Source organism: Macaca fascicularis, chromosome 6 (assembly GCF_037993035.2).
Source record: "Macaca fascicularis isolate 582-1 chromosome 6, T2T-MFA8v1.1".
Lineage (NCBI taxonomy): Eukaryota > Metazoa > Chordata > Mammalia > Primates > Cercopithecidae > Macaca > Macaca fascicularis.
Window position 1 is genome coordinate 95,361,668 of NC_088380.1, and position 17,527 is coordinate 95,379,194.

At 37.3% G+C, this 17,527-nt stretch overlaps 1 protein-coding gene across 5 annotated transcripts; it reads right to left on the reverse strand.

Annotated features, from left to right (window-relative positions):
* Positions 1 to 2,241: 2,241 nt before the first annotated feature.
* On the reverse strand, positions 2,242 to 17,241 carry ARRDC3 (arrestin domain containing 3). 5 transcript variants are annotated; one of them, XR_010587445.1, is made up of 8 exons: positions 16,737 to 17,241; positions 12,671 to 12,752; positions 10,592 to 10,739; positions 9,479 to 9,581; positions 8,486 to 8,742; positions 7,684 to 7,846; positions 7,250 to 7,442; positions 2,242 to 4,991 (listed from the first exon to the last, which is right to left on the reverse strand). XR_010587445.1 is itself a non-coding variant. In XM_005557362.4 (8 exons), the coding sequence occupies exons 1-8, from the start codon at positions 17,014 to 17,016 to the stop codon at positions 4,935 to 4,937; spliced, it is 1,245 nt and encodes a 414-aa protein (XP_005557419.1). In that variant the 5' UTR covers positions 17,017 to 17,241; the 3' UTR covers positions 2,242 to 4,934. The 5 variants fall into 5 exon arrangements, 4 of the variants coding, with proteins under 4 accessions (XP_005557419.1, XP_045249956.1, XP_045249957.1 ...); XM_005557362.4 differs by having other exon boundaries at positions 7,250 to 7,404; XM_045394021.3 differs by lacking the exon at positions 16,737 to 17,241 and adding an exon at positions 13,409 to 13,713 and having other exon boundaries at positions 7,250 to 7,404.
* Between the last annotated feature and the right edge of the window lie 286 nt (positions 17,242 to 17,527).

The window sequence follows — 17,527 nt, forward strand, 5'->3', positions numbered from 1 at the left end:
GACGTGTGCTGAACTCAACGTCTCTAAGTATTCTAATACAGTCCTAGAAGCAATGTGGTGACTGTCCAATATAGCTGATTTACAGCATTATCTTTTTACTTAAAAGATGTGTAACAACGCTTTGGGAGGCTGAAGGGGGAGGATCACCTGAGACCAGGAATTTGAGGCCAATCTGGGCAACAAAGCAGGACTCTTGTCTCTATAAAACACTAGCTGGGCATGGTGGCACATGCCTGTGGTGCTAGCTAATCTGGAGGCTGAGGCAGGAGGATAGACACCCAGTCTTGGGGAAAAAAAAAAAAAAAGTATAAGCTCACACCTCCAGTGGTGAAAATGACCTTGGGTAGCTACTTTTCCACTTTGTAGATGAGGAAATCAACTTGCATTTTGTTCTATGCTCCATCTAAAGTTCCTGAACCCAGAACCTAGGTCTACCCTTCTCATTCTACAAGTCCCCTCTTCCACACTGTCATTGTTATTCCTTATTATTTATTATTTATTTTTAGACAGAGTCTCACTCTGTCACCCAGGCTGGAGTACAGTGGTGTGATCTTGGCTCACTGCAGCCTCTGCCTCCCAGGTTCAAGTGATTCTTGTGCCTCAGCCTTCTGAGTAGCTGGGATTACAGGCACATGCACGCCTGGCTAATTTTTGTATTTTTAGTAGAGATGGGGTTTTCCCATGTTGGCCAGGCTGGTCTTGAACTCCTGACCTCAGCAGATTCACACCTCAGTCTCCAGAGGTGCTGGGATTACGGGCCTGGCTTGTTATTCCTTAATGTATTAAGACTTTATTATGCTATCGCTGGCTTCTGGTTGAGTGAAAAGGATGACAGTACTTCCTAAAATTAAGTGGCTATAAATGTATACAAAATGTATACATTTGTATGTCTATGCCAGGCTCTGTGGCTCTTGCCTGTAATCCCAACACTTTGGGAGGCCAGCAGGATTGCTTGAGACCAGGAATTTGAGACCAGCCTGGGCAACATAGCAAGATACCAGCTCTACAAACATTAAATAAAAATTAGCAGGCATAGTGGCATGTGCCTGTAGTACCAGCTACTGGGGAGGCTGAAGTGGGAGGGTCTCTTGAGCCTGGGAGGTAGTGAGCTGTGATCATATCACTGTATTCCAGACTGGGCAAAAGAGCAAGATCCTGTCTCAAAAAACAAAACAAAAAAATCCGAAGTGTATGTCTAGATGCCTCTTTGTAACATACTTTGCATGTGAATATATATTTGGGAAGAAATATTGGAGAATCATATAGTAAGGCCTATATACAACTTGATAACTCATGCATGAATGTATAAACACTGAAAGAAAAATTCTAAATGTGACTCCAAAAGTACTTCTAAGGTTATCAGACACTATAAAATTGATTCTTTTAAGACAAAGAATATTCACTGTTTTTAAAATTTAAAGAAATTTAGAAATATTCTTCAAAAATTAGAAATTAATGTAACTTTCACACCAGGCGTGGTGGTTTGTGCCTGTAATCCTAGCACTTTGGAGCCAAGTGGGGTGGATCACTTGAGTCCAGGACTTTGAGACCAGCCTGGGCAACATGGTAAAATCTCATCTCTACAAAAAACACAAAAATTAGCCGGGCATGGTGGGGCATGCCTGTAGTCTCAGCTACTTGGGGGTCTGAGGCAGGAGGATTGCTTGAACCTGGGAAGTCAAGGCTGAAGTGAGCCGAGATCCTGCGACTGCACTACAGCCTGGGCTATGAAGTGAGACACACTCTTAAAAACAAAAAAAATGAAACTATGTTTATGTACTCTTGAAACACTGGTAATTTCAACACAACACAGTGAGGGAATTGGTGCCTGTAAGTGAATTATTTCACGTGGTTAAGTTTGCTTCATATTTAAGATTGAAATTTAGAGTCTGGACATAGTGTCTCACGCCTATAATCCCAGTGCTTTGGGAAGCCAAGTTGGGAGGATTGCTTGAGGCCAGGAGTTTGAGATCAGCTGGGGTAACATAGTGAGACCATGACTACAAAAAAATTAGAAAATTAACTGGGTGTGGTGGTGTGCACCTGTAGTCCTAGCTACTTGGGAGGCTGAGACAGGAGGACTGCTTTAGCCTAAGAGTTGGTCAGTAATTTTCTTTAGTACACACCTAGATATAATTCTTACCCAGAATGGCTTAAAATAGAGCTTAATTATAAGTTTAATGTATTTGCATGTATGGTGAGTTAGTAATATGATCAAGATTCAAATAACTCTCCAAACAATTATACAAAACAGAAAAAAACAAAACACTTTATTTTCCACAAGGAAGAGCAATAGGAAAAATTAAATCATTTCCCACATATTGTTTTCTTAAAACAGAGCCTACAAGGACATATTCAGCACCAAATAAAAAAGGAAAAAAAAGAGAAATTACAAACAGCCATAGAATATAATCTATAAAGCAAACATTTAATATTGCACTTTGTTTTGCTAACATTTTGGATTTTACTTTTCCTAATTGAAAAATCAGGAATCTATCTTGAATACTGGAATACAACTGTGAACCTCACATCTTATGTCAGGAATTGACCAATATTTTTTAAAAAGTAATGCCTCTAAAGAAATACTTTTTAATGGGGAAAATAAAACTTTATTTGATAAAGTTTTATACATTTTAAAGTTTTATCACATTTTGTGATCCAGTGCCAATTATCAGAATATTGGCCATTCTTGCTTCATGTGTTATTTGTAAGAGTATATAATGACAAGTATTCCAATGCTATGCATATCAACAATTGTTCCCTAGTCAGACATAAGAGAGAAAAGGGATTTTCTGACAATCCCCCCCAAAACAAAAATAAAACCACCAAATGCCCTTTATGCCAAATATTCCATTAGCTTTTTTTGAGGGGGACATTCACAAAATGATTTAACAATAAAAAAATACTTCACCCCCATTTCCTTATTATCTAGTATTAGTTTGCTACGGGAGCCCAAACCCTTTAACCGAATCACTTAAAACGCGATTCATTTTTACACTGGGCTTTCTTCACCCTGTCAGCATTTTTCAAACATGAATTGTCTTCCATGTTTTCTTAAAGGCCACTTATGGAAAAGCCTATTTGTTTTGTATGAGCTTTAAGACAGTATTTAACCAGGTCAAGCACCAAGCCAGAGCTACTATTATTTTCAGCCACTTTATTAACTGTGGGGTTAAATGGCAGGATAGATGTAACACCCATTTTACACGTATGTTGCAACATCAGAGATGCTGGTTTTCTTTAAAACATCAGAGCTGAATTCCCTCTAAAATACAACAACAACAACAACAACAACAACAAAATAAGTACACTTGGTACCTTGGAAAATGCTGAAATGCTATCATGAATGCTGGTATATTTGTTATGAGCCAACAGAAAATTACCTTTAATATAAACTATAATTTACTTATGTGATTGTTCTTCCTATGTAATCTATACATGATCAAAGTGAGTGATTTCTCATGTTTAGCAAATTGTTCTTTAGGTAATGAAAAACAGTATTCTCATTAGAAAAACACAAAAATACAAAAGATTTATCGCAGCAAACGTTCTAGTATTTTAAATTTTGAAGTTATACACTTTTGGAATAAAGTTGAGTTTTCATGCTATATCAAGCTTGAGCAAGATAGCAAAGGTACAAATTGAGCTCTCTAATCATAACCTTAATATATGTATTCCTGCTCATTAATATACTTTGCACCAGCAAAAACGATTTCCAACATATGTGTTTTGGAGGTAATTAAGTAACTCTGTATAAAAATAAATGCACTTCTCCCTCCTTTCCCCAGTGAATGGAAAACTTCCATACTTTTAAAATAATAATAATAAAAATAATTTTTAAGAGCAACAGCCCTCAACTCTTTGCTGGTGCCTGCCATACTGCCTTTCTTCACTCCATTCTTAGCTCAGCTAGTTTCTTCTTGCATGTCATGATAAAAAGGGAATGTGGGTGGGTTATAACTTTTGTGTATGTCCCGTTTCCAAATTTCCCTCTCCAAAAAGCCAACCAAATAAACGAACAAACAAAAAAAAAACAGTGCAACAAAACACAAATAGCATTCCAACAGTTTGGCAAGTGATGCGTTCACCTGAGATTAAGTGATTTTAGGCAGTCAGTAACAAAATGCTGCTTTGCTGTAATAGTAGAAAGGCAACAAATTTTTAAAAGAAACCAAGAAGGTATACAATCTTGACAGTCTCTTATTAGCTTCCTCCTCTCATCTCTTTTTTCCCCACATTATCTGTTGCGTATCTACTACAGTAGGCTGCAAAACATACAGCAAAAAGGATTGGCTTGAAGGCATTTGATGTTTGTAAATAAATCCACAATTGGATCCAAGCTGAAGAGGTGATACATGGTCAGCCTAGTAGGACAATTCTGAGCATGTGCATACGCAGGTAAAGTCCAGGCTATATTAAATTAAAAAAAAAAAATGTCAGTGCGTCTTTTCATGTTAAAGTTTTTTCAAAGCTTTCTTTTGTTCCTTGTTGTGCTGACCACAAACAAGTTTTAAGAGTATCAAGAGTCTGGCAAAAATAGAAAAAAAAAAAAAAAAAAAAAAAAAAAGCTGTAGTGACATCGAACCGCACAATGTAAGCATTGAGCATGTGCAAATTTTCAAATCAAAAGAAGGAGATCATCCCTCTTTAAAACGTGGTGTCTTGACACGTACGACCATAGGCTAAGAAGACTGCTCTGAGTATGTGCCAGTTTTAAAAGAGAAAAGCTTAGATCTTCAAGCATGTTGGAGCAGTCCCAGAATGTTGCTGTAGGCTTCTAAAGCATGATCACTGGTTGTTTCATGTATTCGCCATTTTTCTGGGCAAAAGCAATTCCACTTCCTCTGAAACGTGTCTCCAAGATACTTCTCTGTCCTCAGCCGGAAGAGATACAGTTCAGAACCCACATCAACTTGATTCAACCAAGTGTTCCTTCAACGAGAGGGACAGGATGGTCTGTCATCTGCTGACTGATCAGGATTTGGATCAATCTAGAAAGAAATGAGAAGAAAAGTTTACAGAGTTATTTCATGAGGTCTAGGAAGAATGCAGCAAATGATTACAATTCTGAATACTAGTCAAGAAATGTAATCAGAGAGAGCATACATAGCTTGTTAGCATATTGTAGCCAATTATAGCATATTGTATCCAATTATTCTCTTTTCATATCTGAAATGCTATGTGGGGAGGAAAGGGTGCTGGTACCTATAAAGTACCTGATATTTAATTATTAGATTAACAAGATTAAGGTATGTCTGAATAGTCGCCTATTTCATAAAAATTAACAGTAAAATTTTATCATTGAATGAAGACTTACTCAGTATTGTAGTAGTACTTAATTAAGACCTAAATACACAATATAGAATATCTTCATAGCAATCATCTCCTTTTGTAAAGTACCCCTTTTCATCCTTCTACAAAAAAGTTAACCCATTGCTTCCTCTGACTTTGGAAAAATGAAATTGTGTAAACAATTCTCTTTGTTTATACAATGTGCAAACAATTTGTTTACTTACATAAACAATGTGCTTATGTGAGGTAATAACTCATGGGTGTAAAACTCCAGAGATGGCCAAAAAATGCAGTGTGTGTATCAGGAAGTAAAACTACTGAACCCAAAATACTCAAGAGATTTTCTCTCACCTTCTTTATCTTTGGAGTGACTTTCATATGTACATATTTTTAATGAAAAGTTGCTTCTCAGGTACAAAGATAATAGAATGGTCACAGAAAAGCAAATTGTTGGGTTTAATATATTTTTTACTGAAAGAGCTTTTGGATGAGACCCATCCACTTGCATTTAAATGTGGAACAACCCAAATTGCCTCAGAAGCTTTAGGTAAAACACATTTTTGAAGGAAAAAAGTCAAATAACTCTTAGTTAAATCACACCGTGAACATATTTTAGAGTTTTAAAAGTTGCAAATTATCTTTGGTGCTTTTTAAAAGGTGGCAGAATTTTCCCACAAGTTGCTTAAAAGTGAACTATACTTAGATTGCCATTCTTTTTAAAATGCCTCCTTGGACAGCCAGGGAGCCTCAAATCAAGCCAGAAATGACTGACTTATAATAAGCAAGAAAGAAATATCCAAGTAAAAATGTAATGACAAAATCTGTAGCAAGTGACAGAACACTTTTAGCATCTAACAGAAATTTTATGTATTAGAAGATAGAAAAAAATTATGTCTCATGAAGAATTCTGAACATTCTATAATCAATGAATGAAGAAGATCTCATATTATTGCATCCCAAGGAAAACTGACCCTTCCAGTTATGGTGTTAAAAAAAAAAAAGAGAGAAATTTGATGAACAATCCCCCTGATGTTTAATTTGGGAGTAATATTTCAGTGTAAAACAGCTATGTAAATTACAGTAACCAAAAGAAAAAGCTGATTCTAGTAATTTACAGAATTATTTTGGTATCAAAACCAACTCCAAAACCCCTTAAAAATGTGTACTAGTGGCTAAAGTCACTCTGAAATATCGTGAAATTGCTAGATACCCTACCTACTTACTCCTTGTCTTTACATATACTGTTCTTTCTGCCTTTTGAGGACTACTCATTCTTCACAATTCAGCTTAACGGTCACCTTTTCAAGAAGCCCCACCTGATTCCCAAGACCCAATAAGCTGCTCCTCAAATGAGCTGTGCATTTTATCACATTATGATGTAATATTTTGCTTCTTAGCTTGTTTTCCTCAGTAGTCTGTGGGCTTCTCCTAAGAGCTATGTTTATTTACATTTAAGTGCTTAGCTGCCATCAATGAGATAAATGAAAATAGTCTAACCATGTGGGAATGTTGTTTTAAGATGTTATCACAAATACATTATTTCTTATGACTGAGAATGTCAAAATACACAAGAATTGGAAAAGAATCATGAATAAGATAAATTCTAGCTATTTAATCACTGTTTGCAAAATGCCAGTTCTTCCTATTGATGCTTGGATATACAAAATTCTTCCTTCAAAAAATGTGTCTCAAGATACAAGTTTAAGAGAAAAAAAAATTAGTAATTCAACATGAGGTTAGATCATTGTCTTAATTCCCTAACAAGTGAACAGTCCTACCTCTATCTCAAACTTAGTAAATATTGACAACCTTAATCTTAACTTTTACTCTGTCGTTTTAAATTATTTGTTCTGTTATTATCATGATAATCAAGATCTAATTACATTTAAAAAAAAATGCCTGCAATGCTATTTCTCAAGACAGCCAGTTCATTGCACACTTAAGAGTAGGTACTTACTTCTGAATAAAGAGGCGGAGGCAAGAACCGAAACTCCTGGATATATGCAAACAGTGGTCCTTGAAGCGCTCTCTCAAAGTCATCACAAGCATTCACTGGTGCAAGATTGTTCCGCCTTTGTTCCTCTGTTACCACTTCTGCATAGCTGGGTGGTGCTGAAGGAAAAAGATACACGCAATTCGAACAGCATGTTCTTATGCATGTCAAAATACACAAAATAGTAGGTATTAAAAAGCAATGTCAAGGTAAAATAATAATTATTTGTTTGGTGATTAAAACTATGAAGACATATAATCAAAACTGAGTATTAGGGGCACATCTACTTTCTTTAGGGGAAGATTACATTCATCTAGGGTCATAAAATATCAGAAGCAAAATAATTTTCTTGATAATAATAGTAAGAAATTAAGCTTAGATATGTATTATCAAATTACCTTCAGGTCTTTCAGGAAGTGATAAACTGAGCCAGTTCATATTCATGCTACACTGACTGCTTACACTTGAGGTTCTGCTACCAAATGGATGTAGAGGAATGGTACCGATGACAAGTGGCAAATTAAGAAATAAATCCATAGCTCCAGGAATATCCACATATACCTAAACATTGCAAAGAAATATTACGTTTAGAATGCCAAGTATGATTTCCTTTTCAAAAACTAATAACCAATTTTAATGTTATTTGAAACCCCCATTTACTTCATTTTTTATCTTACATACATGAAAAGTTTCTCTTTTATGTATAATTCTATATAGTACATTTACATATAAGGTATAATTATAAGTCAAACTATATAAAGAGTTATGTATTTCATATGTCACTATATATGGAATTAAAAAACCTGGATGTAAGACAAAATTATGTCTCCATAACTTTAAGATTAAAAACAAAACAAAACAAAACACCAAAGACTTCTTGGGCCAGGCACTATGGCTCAGCCTCTAATTCCAACACTTTGGGAGGCCATGGTGGGTGGATCACTTGAGCCCAGGAGTTCAAGACCAACCTGGGTGACATGGTGAAACTCCATCACGACAAAAAATACAAAAATTATCCAGGCCTGGCTACAGGCACACTTGTATTCCCAGCTACTTGGGAGGCTCAGGTGGGAGGACCACTGGAGCCCAGAAAGCAGAGGCTGCAGCAGAGCTGAGACTGTGCCGTGGCACTCCAGCCTGGGTGACAGGTGTTTCAAAAAAGAAAAAAGAAAGGAAAAAACCTCTTAAATGTGTACATACCATTAGTGAATATTCCACACGGATTATACTACAGTCGAGGATAGAGGGAGAAACTGGTGGAATTTTCAGCAACTTGCCATTCCACGTCTCTGTCTTTCCAGATGATAAGGATTCCCCACGCAAGTTAGCCACAAGCTGTTTTACTTCCTTCATTTTCCCTTTGGCATAGAAGGCCTGTGTTTGGTAAATGGCTGCCTTTGGCACCACCATTCGGGAAGAGCAGTTCTCAATCTCAGCAAATATCTGAATTGATTCACCTAGAGAGGGAAAAATATATACATATCTACTGTTAGAAAAAAATAACAAAAGAAATCAAGAATCTTTTTTTTTTTTTTTTGAGAGAGTCTCGCTCTGTCGCCCGGTTAGAAAAAAATAACAAAAGAAATCAAGAATCTTTTTTTTTTTTGAGAGAGTCTCGCTCTGTCGCCCAGGCTGGAGTGCAGTGGCCAGATCTCAGCTCACTGCAAGCTCCGCCTCCCGGGTTTACGCCATTCTCCTGCCTCAGCCTCCCGAGTAGCTGGGACTACAGGCGCCCGCCACCTCGCCCGGCTAGTGTTTTTTTTTTTTTTTTTTTTTTTTTTTGGTATTTTTCAGTAGAGACGGGGTTTCACCAGGTTAGCCAGGATGGTCTCGATCTCCTGACCTCGTGATCCGCCCGTTTCGGCCTCCCAAAGTGCTGGGATTACAGGCTTGAGCCACTGCGCCTGGCCAAGAAATCAAGATTCTTAAAGCTAAAGTAAGAAAGAGCAACTAACATGCACGAAAAGGTGTCCTAGGAACTGCAAATAACTTAAGAGTCATAGAAATGAACTCATCAGTAGCTATTTGAAAAAGGAAACTACATTCTATTTTGTGAAAAAACAAATGGAAAAGCACAATTTGTAATTTCACAAAAGAATACGATATTATGTTGATATTTAATAGTTATATTATAAATTTATACACAAAAGCTAAGTGAAGAAAGTTTTTTGTGGGAATCTACCTCATACATACCTGGGGTATAGCCCTTCCTTTCAATTTTGGCACTTAAGGATATTGGGCCTGAGGTACAGAACCAGCAACAGAGTGTCTTTTCTTTTGTGCCTGCTTGGGGTGACTGTAAGAAAACAATTTAGAGAAAAAGGTCAGTGTATGGATTGGTACAATCAATACCAGAATATTTTAAAATATAATCCTAAATTTGTGGAAAAATAAAAATTAAAACTGGTTTTGCTTTTTTTTTTGGATCCAGATATACTTCTTATTTTTTAACTAATTGATGGTTTTGAATTATACCATTACTTTTATTTTTATATAAATTTCCATTCAATTAGAAAAAAAAGGTAAAGGGTGTACAGCGTTTCCCATAAACAGTTTTTTAGTTCACACTATTTACAAATACAGTAATGAAAAACCAACCAAATAAAAAAAACCCTTTCCACATTCCATTTAAACTGCCTTAAAAAGGCAGCACAGAAAGCAATCTGACTATAATTCCAAATGTTAACATCTTCCTCTGAGAATATAAAAAAAAATGTAAAAAAAGGAAAATGCCCATTTCTTATTTGCTTTAAAGATGTTATCATTTGTTTAAACCAAATACAGTTTTAAGTCAAATTTGATTTATTCTCAGACAAATGCAATTAAAAATAGATTCTTTTAAAAAAGGAGTTTTTTTAATGAAACGAATGATTCCCCATTATTTGACAACTATCCCTCTATTGGAATAACAAAGTATAGTACAAATTTTAGATTATGATGTTGTCAAGTTAAGTGATATTGTATTACAATAAAAGATACTACTGTCCTTCTTCCACTCAAATCATCCAAGGACCAGATCTGTTTGTTGTTATGGCTTTTGTTACTCATATTGTGAGTAAGAGATACTTCATATCATATACTGGTCTTAGTTTCATATTTACTTAAAGGTACTACAATGTCAAAAATGTGAGCATATTTTTCATTAATTTCAGTGTTCTTGACTGTATTTAAGAAAATGTATATTTATGGAATTTTAAAAGAAAACCAGTATTTTTAAATTATGACAACTGCATAGTTTAGGTGATTGATTATTCTTTAATATTTATATGCCAAAAACAAAGAATGAATAATTCAGTCAATTCTTACCAGTAATGAAGGAGTGTTGATATCTATATGCTCAAAGACTGTAAATTCCTTCTTTAATTTTACTGGTAGTAGCCAAGGCCTGTGCAATTCGGCTTTCACCCAATAGCGCACACTGCCATGTCGGCCTTCGAATGAGGTAGCAAGTGGTCTGTGCAGAATATAAAGGTCAATATATTAATTTTATACCTCTTTCTAACAATTACACAGTAGGTCAGAATAGAAGTGTTAATATATTGTATCGTTTATGTACCAATGAGGTATCAAACATGTAATTTAAAAAATTTCCAAAGGGATAAGTCATTGGGGAAAAAACTTTCTATTTCCAAGTAACAATAAACAATAAGTATCTTTAAAATTTTGCTTTAAAAAGCCAGAAGAATACAATCCATTTAAACTAAGAGGAGGCTACTTTTAATGATGGTGGCAAAATTATGAAAGTTTAATGGACATTTTTTGAAAAGGCCAAGAATTCAAAAACAAAGTTGAGAATGGTTTAACTATTTCTACTGATAAATTCTAGACACTGGTTAAACATTCAGACCAAAATTCCCTATAGTACTCCACTTCTCATTAGTCAGATTATCATCTTTTTATAGCAACTAATTAAGGTCTAGAAAAGGCCTGGAATAGTCATTATAGTTTCAAAAATTTCACATTTCATAAGTTTACTGAAAAACTACTTTTCTATCTCTCAGTTTACTCATTTTCTAATTCTTGTTTGGCTGTTCTCTAACTTTACAGGCTTCAAAAGAAAAAGAAATAGTCCTCTTGATCTATGTCAAGAGAATCAAATTTTTTTTTAACTGTCAGATCTTACTTGTGAAAGGTTTTATTTTAGCGAGTTCAGTCTCTTTTTCATAATTTCATTAGTAAAATACTCAGTGTTCAGTTAGTTACAAGGAAGAGTGCTAGCTTAGATTAGTATAAGGAACACTGGTGTTTTCACATTTTTTTTTGTATTTTAGACTCCCATATTAACTTGTATATAGCAGAGAAATAAAATCTTAAACTGTATGCTAATAATTATCCAAAGTTTATGTTAAATGACTTTGGTTTACAGATAGAACTTTAACATTAAATGACCCTGAAAATACTCAGGCCCCATATTAGCGTTATTCTATTGACAAACTTTAATATTTTTCTCAGAAATTAGATGAGGGCATTATATTCCAAATAAAATTCTCAAATAATATAGTAAATAGAATTTTCTAAAAAATACCATTTATGACTTCTCTCTTTAAATAACATCTCAAGCACTAGAATTAACAAATGTAGAATTATGTACATTTGTCACCTGACAAAATCTTATGTAATCTGTTTATTCTCCAGAATAATCGGCACAAGTGTCATTTTGCAGGTTTTAGTATTTGCTAAAAGGCATTATTTTTTTAAAAAAAGTTTGTATAATCTCTTCCAACAATCTGTCATTAATTCAAGAATACACCACTTTCCTTTTTCCTTTCTTACTAGATTCCAAGTTTTGTATCAACGTATCCTTGATGTATTTTTCCTTTTAAGCTTGGGTCATATCTCTTGTGTGACCTTCCCAATAATTCTTTGTACAGAAGTTATTAAGTTCATATCAGGAGAACAACATTTCTAAAGTTAGGATATTCCTAATTATTTTTACTTTTGAAGCTTACTGCTATCGGTTAGTTATTGGTTAGTATTAGCAGAAAAGGTGGAACACAGAACTTTTTATAAATTGAAGCTACTGAGACTTGATAGGGTCTTTTCTCATAATGACAATTGATAATAAACTAAGTATAAAGTGGTTATTATTTGACTAGCACCTTCCAATTCACTCATGTTAAAGGAAACACTATTCCTATTTTAAAAACCTCATGAACATTGGGATAGAAGACTGAAATTTGAGTATGCTTTCTATAATTTTGCCACGGTAGATTAAAAAATAGCTTCTTATGTTTAATATATTGTTTTCCTCTAGCAAGTTCCAGTCATGAAAAGGGTTTTTTTTTTTTTTTTTAACTAAAAGTGTTTAAATTTAGAATACTTAATTTTAAAGTAATGCTCTGATCATGGGTATGTATAAAAATGCCTATTATTTATAATACTTACGTCTGTGGAAGCTCGAAGCTGAATGCATATTCATGCCTTCCTGAATGAATAGTGTGGAAGCCTTCTTCGGAATTATCATCATCTAAAAGAAACATAAAAAGAAAACAAAGAATTTATTATTTGACATTTACATACTCCGCAGGGTGGCATAACTTTAAAGATGCTTACATAATAATTAAGACCACAAAACAAGCTTTGGAGTCTGAGAGAGCCGAGTTCTAATTCTAACTTCATCATTTCCTCTGGACGAAATAAAAATCCCGTTTTCAGCTGCCTTATCTGTAAAATGGGGATAATGAATACTCACACCCCACAGACTTTTATTTTTTAAATGGAAAATGACCCAAACTGTAAAGCATCTGTTGATAAAATAGTATATATACTCAAAAGGCTCGGGTCTCACATCATGGTAAGATAATGTTATCTTTGTCTCCAGCTGTTTGCTTAAATTTATCGCATGAAGACTACAATGTATCAAATAAAAACTGTTCGTGCAACCCTTTTAAAAATATGTCAGTTTAGGGGGAATAATGCCAAAGATGTGAATAGAATAGATACTCCAAAACCACTAGAAAACTTTGTCAAATAGATGGAGAAAAAAAAAAAAAAAAAAAAAAAAAAAAAAGAGCACACACATTGATTTTAATGTCAGTTTTGTAATTAAAAATAATTATTTATTGACCTAAAGTGATCACAATACTCAGTCCTAGCAACGATTAAAATTTGCATAAACTATACCTTAGATCATTACCAAGAACCGCATTTAGGAGGTGCCTGCTTATAAGGAAACAATATTGTCGGACATTCTTGAAGAAGATGAAGTCTAATTATTAACAGTTTCCAGTTTCTATAAAAAAGGAATGACCTTTCATTTTACAACCATTTTTTTGGGTCAAATTTGTTTTTCAAGTGGCATGAAAATAAAGAAATATAATCGAAAATATGGGAGGGGGTTCTAGATAATTAAAATGCTTATTTAGCGTTCTAAATAATTACAGAAATATCTTTTAGTTTTCTCGGTGTAGAAACCTTTACGATTAGCCCCCAGAGTAGAAAAAACTGGCATATTATTTTAACTTTTCTTCAGCAAAGTACTGAATATACACAAAAAACGTGATGCCTCCCTGATATCAAACGAGAAAAGGGGGGAAAAGCATGTATACGTCGATACTTTTATTTAAAAATCACGGTAATTCGCATATGTCTCCATACAATTTTCCTCGTCCCCTGTGCAAATCCCCTGAACAGATTTCAGAACCAAAAACTAGCTGATGAGCTGGGGGCCATTTAAATTCGCTCCCCTCGAAGGCGCCCAAAGTTCGCCTTCCTCTCCCTTTCTTCCCTCTTCGCTCCCTTTTTGTGCCAGCTCAGCAGTCTCATTGAGGCGAGCGGCGGCGGCCGCGCAGTGGTAAACAAGTGCCGGGCTGTCAATCAAGAACTAGACCGGAGCAGGAGAGGACCGGCCTAAACCGGCGCGAGCAGATCCCAGCCGGCCTGCTCGCGCGCCGCCGCCGCCGCCCGCGCGCCCCGCTATACATACGGCATACGTCGCGCGGCGCTCGCGCCCGTGCCCGCACAACCTAGCCTGCTGGACGAGGGGCGGGGCGAGCGAGCCGCGGCGCTTCCGCTTTACACGCCCCAGCCGGCGACCGGTTCGATCTGGCTCGGGCCACTCTGACACCTTTAGTTTCCGCGAGGGAAACTGGGGCGGCCGAGGGGAGGCGGGGGCCTGAAGCTTTCGGAAAACAATGGGGGAGGGGGCAGAGGATACCCTTCGAAGCCCCCACCTAGATTTCGATATTGGAATCATTTTCTTTCTTCCCCGGGCCAGCCTCTGCTCTGTCCCCTCAGGTCAACTCAAGGTAGCCAGTGTGGCGACTGGAGAGGTCGGGGAACACGCTTTGTTTCAGAAGCGTTCACAGGAGTCCCCTGACACCTCCTACCCGGCAGATAGCTAACGGGGGTCCTGCCAACCCTTCCCATCCAAATTCCATCTGAAAAGGATTTTCCACTAAAGTTGGGTCCCGGGCCATCCGGCACCTGTAAGGCCGGCAGGAGCGTCTGCCCTCAACTCAGCTAAAGCCTGCAGTCGTTTCCTTTCGATGGTCCTTAGCAGGCCCAAAAGAGGGGCGATAGAACGTGATGTGACACGGGCCGGGCGCCCCCAGAAGCCCGGGAACAAACGTGAGTATGGACTGGGTGGGGGTGGCTCTGGAGGGACCTTTACCGGCGCACGCCGGTTTCCTAGCCTCGCCCCAGCAGCGGCGCGAGCCCCCTCTCCCCACCCGCCCGCGCCCAATCCAATCAGCGCCTGCCATCGCCTTAGCAACAGGCTAACAAACCTGGCTCCGCCTATCCCGGGCGCCCGGGGCGGGGTCTCAGTTACCAGGCTAGTTTGAGAGCTCCCAGTTTCAAGTCATTGAAACTATTCCAGACTGAGCTCGTCTACGCGTTGCAGGGTTTGGGGGGGCATTTTGTTGGGGGTGCAGGGCATTTAGTTTTCTTTACCATGAAATCATGGTGTAACTAATGAAATATTTGTCCTCACAACTCATTGTTCTACTTTTCTCCCATTGCAAGTCTCAACCTCTTGAAGAAAAATCTGTTTCTTTCACCCATTTCATAAAAGGCTGCAATATTCAGAAAGGTAGAAACACAAACTCATCTATCTGCTTTTCAACAAATACCAAGACTGTCATTAGGCATCTGCATCTCCTATCAGTGTTAACGCTTGGAGACATTAATTAGTTATTTCAGGATGCAAAGTACCTGTATCTACGAAAATCCTACTAAAGAACTGAGTTCACCTTAATAGTTTCAGAAATCATGCATTAATACTGCCCCTCAAAGCATCCTTCATTTCTCACTTGCCTTAGTTCAGTCATCAGCACCTCTCCAGGATGTACGTTTTTAATATAAAAAAGAAGGTAAAATATGGCTCTAATTTTTTTCTGAAAAATCGCCAACATCTGAACTAAATACTGCATTAAAAAGGAGAGGCACAAAAATTACATAACCAGTTTTAACATTATATTCTTCTTGGGCTAGGAATTAAGTCATCGCCACCACCTGACGCGTGTAACCAATCTGCTGAGAGCAGAACAAGCGCCCCTCCTCACCACCCCCCAGAACTGGTCCGAAACAGGATTGAACCGCTTCTAACAAAGGGTGGAAACTTAGAAAAACAAGCCTAGACTCTCCTATATTTCCACAATGTAACCACTTAAACAATAGATTGGAAATCTCAGGACTCCTTCTCCCTTTGACAACCCTTTATCTCCCTCTTCTAACCAAAAATCAAATCCAGTGTGCCCTATACTTTTCAATTCCATTTGACTGGCATGGGTTTCATTGAATGCACGTTCCAAAGTTAGACATGATGCTCGGAAAAGAAAATTACTGATCCTAAATGGCTTCTAAAACTGACTCGATACCTATCATAATGACAGACAGTACCCTTTAAAATAAGGAATGCTGGGTGTAAATTTTTAAAGGAATGGGAAAGAATAGAGAAAAAACACGTGGGGTGTTGATACCATATGTCAAAATAAGCCACATAAACCTTTTATGAAAGCACAGTGATCAATTCTTTAAAGTCTTTTGCATTCCAAAATTAAAAATGAAACACGCCCATTAAGCCTCTTAAAAATGTTATTACATTTCTTGATTGAAGTTTAGTTTTTACATCTTAGGTTGCAAGTAAAAGGGCAAAAATCTAAGACTGCAGCTTTTAGCAATTCATTTGAAAATATATTAGTAAAACGATTGCATTGGATTCAAGCAGAATTTATAAGGTGCAAATGGACTACAAGCGCGTATGGCACAGACCAAGCCGGGTATAGAGGTAGTTGAATAAGTGTAGTTTGCAGTCACTTTGCAGATGCCTGCATGCATTACGGCTTAACACACGATGAACGTCAAGGAGAATCCAAACCTTCCAACTTTGCTAACCTTTATCAAACTGCTTAGTTATACTATGAGTAGAATCACGTTAATTCAGAAAACTGAAAAGGTACGTTTCCAAAGAAAATGAGTCCAATGACTTCTGAATAACAGAAAAACTTACCTCTTTCGTGCCCAATTAAGATGTCTTTATGGTTGAAATATTCTACTTCTTCAGTGTAATTCTGTGTATAGGCAGTATTGGAGCCGGCGTTTCTAGATTCAGTCCAGCGTACTTTCGCATGCCCTCTTGCATGAATTTTAAGAGATTTTACTCTGATTTCCCCAGTAACTTCTAAATTTACCCTTCCTGAGACAGTATCCCCACTAGAATACACAGGGACATTGCTGTCATTAAGACAGTCAAAGCTTATTGTCAAACTCTTCACCTTTCCCAGCACCATGTTTATAACAAAATCTATAAAAATATAATGTAAGACAAAAAAGTCAAGATCGCATATAAAATGTGATCTTCACTTAACACTGATCGATATTTTTGCCGTGCAAAATGCTTGCAGGCCGGATCAGTGATTCTCTACAAATAGTTCATTGAGATTTCTTAAAAAGTCAGGGCAGCAGAAGCTGCTGCTCCGCGCTCCCGCTCGTCTCAGTGGTCTCCTTACAAAGACGGGCGGCTAAAGGCTGCCAGCTCACTTTAAGAGCAGCTTTGTGAAAAACAACCCCAATGCGCAAGCGCAGGCCGCGGCTGCTGTCCGCCCTCCCTGCGCGCCCCCTCCCGCGCCGCGCCGCGCCGCGCTCGCTCCCTCCCTTGCTCGCTCGCTCCCGGGTACAGTAGGTGTAGAGTTAGGGGAAGGAGATACTGGAGCTGCCGGCCGGCTGAACCTGACTTCTCTTCATTGTGGGCTCCTATTGGTAGGCAGGCTGCCGTATACCCTCGACGTGCTATCTGGAGCC

What these genes read in the sequence shown, in the direction of transcription:
- ARRDC3 (XM_005557362.4), bottom strand. Translation starts at nt 17,016, where the DNA reads ATGGTGCTGGGAAAGGTGAAGAGTTTGACAATAAGCTTTGACTGTCTT. An exon ending in CTTAATTGGGCACGAAAGAG is followed by an intron (nt 12,753 to 16,736) that starts GTAAGTTTTTCT and finishes TGTTTCTTTTAG; the next exon opens with ATGATGATAATTCCGAAGAA. An exon ending in ACTTCCTGAAAGACCTGAAG is followed by an intron (nt 7,405 to 7,683) that starts GTAATTTGATAA and finishes TTTTTCCTTCAG; the next exon opens with CACCACCCAGCTATGCAGAA.